This window comes from Sphaeroforma arctica, assembly GCF_001186125.1.
Source record: "Sphaeroforma arctica JP610 unplaced genomic scaffold supercont1.105, whole genome shotgun sequence".
Taxonomy (NCBI): Eukaryota; class Ichthyosporea; order Ichthyophonida; genus Sphaeroforma; species Sphaeroforma arctica.
Genome location: NW_014040453.1, coordinates 59,221 through 64,285, shown reverse-complemented (window position 1 = coordinate 64,285; position 5,065 = coordinate 59,221). Strand labels below are relative to the sequence as shown.

Below are 5,065 nucleotides of genomic sequence, written 5' to 3'. Positions count from 1 at the left end.
TATGTGTGTGTGTGTATGTATGTATGTATGTATGTATGTATATATGTATGTATGTATATATGTTATATATATATATATATATATATAGGTTTTTTCGTCTTATTTGAGCTGGTGGAAGTGTTTCATACTGAGTTATGCAGTTAGGTTTCTAGATATACCTATATCTGGTTCGGGGAAGTCGGCTCTTTTATGTTGTCTATATCATTGATTTGCACGGCTATTTTCGAACGTATTTCTTGTGAAACGCGTTCTGAATTCCAAACTTTATGGTGAGACTGACCCGTTGTCGCGTCCAAATATATAGTAGTATTTACACTTTTCATTCACATCTAAGTGTCCACTTTTCTTTTTCGAGACTACAGTGAGCGTTAATTCAAAGTTTTGATTCGTAATGCTATAGAATAGGCTGTTTTGCTATCATAGCAATTGGAATATACCATGTGTCAGCACAAACTCAAACTGGATGAGAAGTCAGCACAAACGCAAACTTGATGAGAAACCTCACGCGAGTATCAGCTTGGCAAGTTTGCAATTGTCGATGATTCGTTTGTTCGTATGTACACAGATGCCATCATCTAGATTGTACGCTCTCTTCATTTAAAGATTACATGATGGATAAATTCAATCTCATGATCAAAAGGAAAACTACTGGATGTTGGGATCAATCGATGTATTTCACTTGTTCGGATAGACATATGTGGTCACACAAGCCTTGATATGGCAACGGTGTACCAAAAAAATTCATATATTGTAGCATCTGGCATACGAATCATTGCGGACTGGTAGTTACGTCTGCGATTCTTTCGGTTGGTACATCTGACTTTTTATAGCGTGTAGCGTTTTTTTTAAAAGGTGTATCCCTAACAGTGCCACTCCATCTTTACCTACAATTACAGCCCGATTTCAAATCACAGAGAGAGTATTTAACACTACTCTCCAGTGGGATAAGATGGGTTTCGTGAATCGACGTTGGGCGGCCCAGCAAGCCACCAGGCCGTCGCCCTGGAAGTCTGTCAAATACGAATGCGATCAAAGCTACTGGAGCGATGATTTAAAAAGTATGCGTGCGTGTGTGTATAGACATGACCATTGTGGCTTGTGGCCTTCAACCCAAAGGTCATTTTTGACCTTCAAAGGAAAATTAGAGAAACTGTACATATATGGCAATCGACTGCAGACGCGGTGCCTCGGGGGTTTGAAACAGCCTTAACGGATCACATACACCACGTCTCGCAAGAATATATACCTAACGCTACTTTTAAATCACAAATACGATGCTCCTGCAGAGCTTTATGTGCCCATGGACCTTGACCAAGGTACGAGGGACTGGATCCAGTGGTCAGAGGATGAAACAGCCTCCCTTCTGTCCACGCTTGTCAAGCCGATTGCCATGGCAATCCTCCGGCCGTTTGTATCCCGAACCTCGGTGAACGGCGCCACATACCGTGGAAGCATGCACGTGCTTTCACGGGCACAGTTTGAAACGATGCTCAACGGCCCGAACACAACTGCCGATGTATCAAACTTGGACAGTCACGACGCCAATACAGCAAGCTCCCGTGATCCTGGCAGCTCATCAGGCACACAGGAAGACACCAGTACAAATACAGAGCCACACACAAGCGCAAATACAGACCGTCCCAGCCAAACGACACGAGCACACGACCGTGAGAACCAGAAGACAGAGACGTGCAGAGGAAAGTCTCTGTTGGATATAGGTGCGGGTGATGGGGCTGTCACAGCCCTGCTGGCCCCACAGTTTGACCACGTGACGGCCACGGAGGTGTCGCCGGTGATGGTCTGGCGGCTGGGGCGTTTGGGTATGTATTGGTACTTGGTGTGTGCTAGGCGGTTGGTAAGAGCGCAGGCGTGTGTAGAGAGAAGTATGGTTGGCAGGGATTGAGAGTCTGATGTATCGATCATACGCTATGTGCGCAATTGGCACTTGCAGCTCAGGTGTCGGATCTAGTGTTGCCTATGAAGGCATATAGTGGGCTCTGCACACATTCTCGCAGGTATGACACTGTGTGATGCAAATTCTGGTTAAAACTATAGCCACACACCCGGTCATCCAAAGAGAGAATTTGATGCGCAACTTTTACCTTGTTAATACATTCTGAAAAGAAGAGTTTTTTGGGGGGGGGTTTTGGTAAAATGATGTCCTTTCCCCCCCCCTGTTTTTTTTGCATAACTCACAATATGCGTTCCGTATCAGATTTTTTGGGTTCTGGGGGATTACTTTTATTGTCGTACAGGCCTTTTTTACTTAGTCTATGCATCAAGAGCAAACCACTTTTTCGTATCACAAACGTGCATAATACTCTCAACGTGCATGCTGCTCTCATACTGTCAAACAGCCTCTGTTATTCATTACTGTGCTATCGCTTACATCATATGTACCCAGGCTTTGAGAACATAAATACAGGCACATTGAACCATCCACAGCTAGAGGGCAGGACATATGACGTGGTCAGTCTTCTCAATGTACTCGACCGGTGTCACAACCCAATGAAGATACTACACGATATCAAGAAGTTCCTAAAGCCAGACACTGGTATGTATGAGCAAAAGCAGTGGGGTGTTCATATGGATGGTGTGCTTCAAGCTGCAGCTTCGCTATGTGCGATTGTCCGTGATGACCTGAAAATGCGAGTTTGTGGAGAGGATAAGATTGATTGTATATCGCTTTGAGATCCTACATTGATCTCTCAAATAGAACAAAGCTCGCATGACAATTGAGAAGTCGAAGACATGTCTGGAGAGCCATTGAACATCTCAGGGTACCCCGTCGAGCTACATACATACATACATACTTACTTACATACATACATACCATACATACATACATACATACATACATACATACATACATACATACATACATACATACATACATACATACATACATACATACATACATACATACATACATACTAGCACATGTAGTCGAAATCGCTTACGCAGACGTTGTACGATATGAGATAGTTACCCTCGCACGTGTCTCCCCCGTGTCCTATGCTCAGCTATCACTGCTATTGAATCCGTAGACCGACTTCTTCGTACTCATCCCCCGCGAAGCGCCAATTGCACTTTACTAGCTTAGAATAGCCACTTACAGACGCTGGGGTGGCTTCGTTCCAGCCTTGGAATATTTGTGTAAGGTGAATGGCTCCAATTTTATGCTTCAAAACTGAAATTGGAGTGGATAGTTCTTTCGGCGGATGCACAAGTGAGCAAGTATATACGAGTACAAATTGCAATCGGGTTTGTTCGCTTTTGTTTTACGTTACGAATTCATGCGACATGCTGTACGTTAGAAACCCTCACAGCAATGTATCAGTATTCAGTCCAAGATTGTCCTCAATACTTCAAATTGCACAAATGTTGTTTCACTCTGCTGTCTACGACAATGCTCACTAATATAGGCTTCCATAGGCAGTTATCTCCCCACTTGATTATCAACCGCATTTTATTGTTATGTACACTACAGCCTGCTTACATGAATCACATACATACACACCCTTTTCGTAGGTCGGTTGCTAATTGCGGTGGTTCTGCCATTTAAGCCTATTGTTGAAGAAGGCACGAGCTGGATTACGCCAAAGGATTCGATTCCCAAAGAGGCCCTTAGGACAACACCTAAATGTTGTAATAATGGCAGAAATAATTGGGAGGAATGGATTCCTTGGCTCATAAACACATACTTCACTCCCGCCGGTTTCAAGGTGTCTTAAAGTATTGAATCTACACCGTACAAAACTACTTCTATCGCATCAATCTATGACCACATATAGGTGGGTTGATTGCGCGTAAGTGGTGGTTGTATGCTCTTGTCTACCTGTCAGTTCTCTGGGCTCGGTCCTTCCCATGATATATTGTATGTATTTTGCGTGGGTTTGTTATTTAAGTTTTCGACGAATTGCAATTCTATAGTCCACTTATGAAAACTCTGAAATGATTTCAAAAACATTCATATTAGTATGTTTGTAGTTAATCGTATTTAGATGAATGGTTATATATTGATATGTTTGCGTGTTATGAATGAATTGTGTTTTGTCCACATATGTAGGTATTCATTTAATTCAACTGTAAGTATTCATGTGATGTATTAATATTTTCTTATTAGTATGCGTACATGATGTGATGTATATTTTATGTCTATGTACATATATAAATAATATACCTATTTACATTCATATGTATTGCAATATATGCACACATACATATACATAACACATGTCTATTAAGTAGATATATATAAAACAAGATCGATTTGCTTCGGCAAAAGTGTAAAAATTAGTACAGTTAACAAGAACCTCTACCTACATAGAATCCGCCCGTATTTGTAGACAAGCCTTATATTGCTGTGAAACAAGCAGTCACCAATCGTTTACTTGATATGTCAATTGTGCCTCTCATAGATGTGCCGAGTTAGTGTAATTGAGGTTTCCCGCAATTGATGGCTGAATTTTCTTTTCTCTCTGTGCTAATGATTAAACATTTCCTGGTCTTGAATTCACCACATTCTTCTCCAGGTAATATTTCCGAAACAGTTCACAAACAAACTAACGAATTTTATAATTATACACATTGTAGGTGGACCGATTCACCCGGACGCCTTACCTATGTAGTGGTGACAGCATACAGCCTTTCTATGTGATACAAGATGCTGTATTTGTACTTTCTTTGGCCGATGATATTCCTGCTGCCGATATACCAATCACCGAGGATACAAACAAGGTCTTTGAGCTGTTGTGATACTCTAATTAAATTATTAGCCTCTACCCTGTCTCATTAATATTGCGCACACATGGCATATGATATCAGTATCCCATATGGGAAATTAATGACTTTGAACTGGTTGAATCATCTATACGTTATCTATCGTTTTGATTGTTCACATTGTATTCTATAATTGCGACGTTCTCTGCTAACATTAGTACTATAGGTTTATTTATGAGCTTTCGTAATTGACAACAATAAGACAGCTGCGACAACCGACTCTAGAATTTAGGCATATCGCGAGAAACAAGTGTATTGCGCATACTTGAATTCACAGATATAT

General features: G+C 41.3%; 1 protein-coding gene across 1 annotated transcript; it reads left to right on the top strand.

The window, feature by feature from the left end:
* Window positions 1-949: 949 nt before the first annotated feature.
* Window positions 950-4,758, top strand: SARC_02363 (hypothetical protein; the record flags this gene model as incomplete). The annotated part of the gene is made up of 5 exons (XM_014303885.1): window positions 950-1,058; window positions 1,287-1,820; window positions 2,405-2,554; window positions 3,532-3,725; window positions 4,597-4,758. 5 exons carry the CDS (start codon window positions 950-952, stop codon window positions 4,756-4,758), a joined length of 1,149 nt encoding a protein of 382 aa, XP_014159360.1.
* Between the last annotated feature and the right edge of the window lie 307 nt (window positions 4,759-5,065).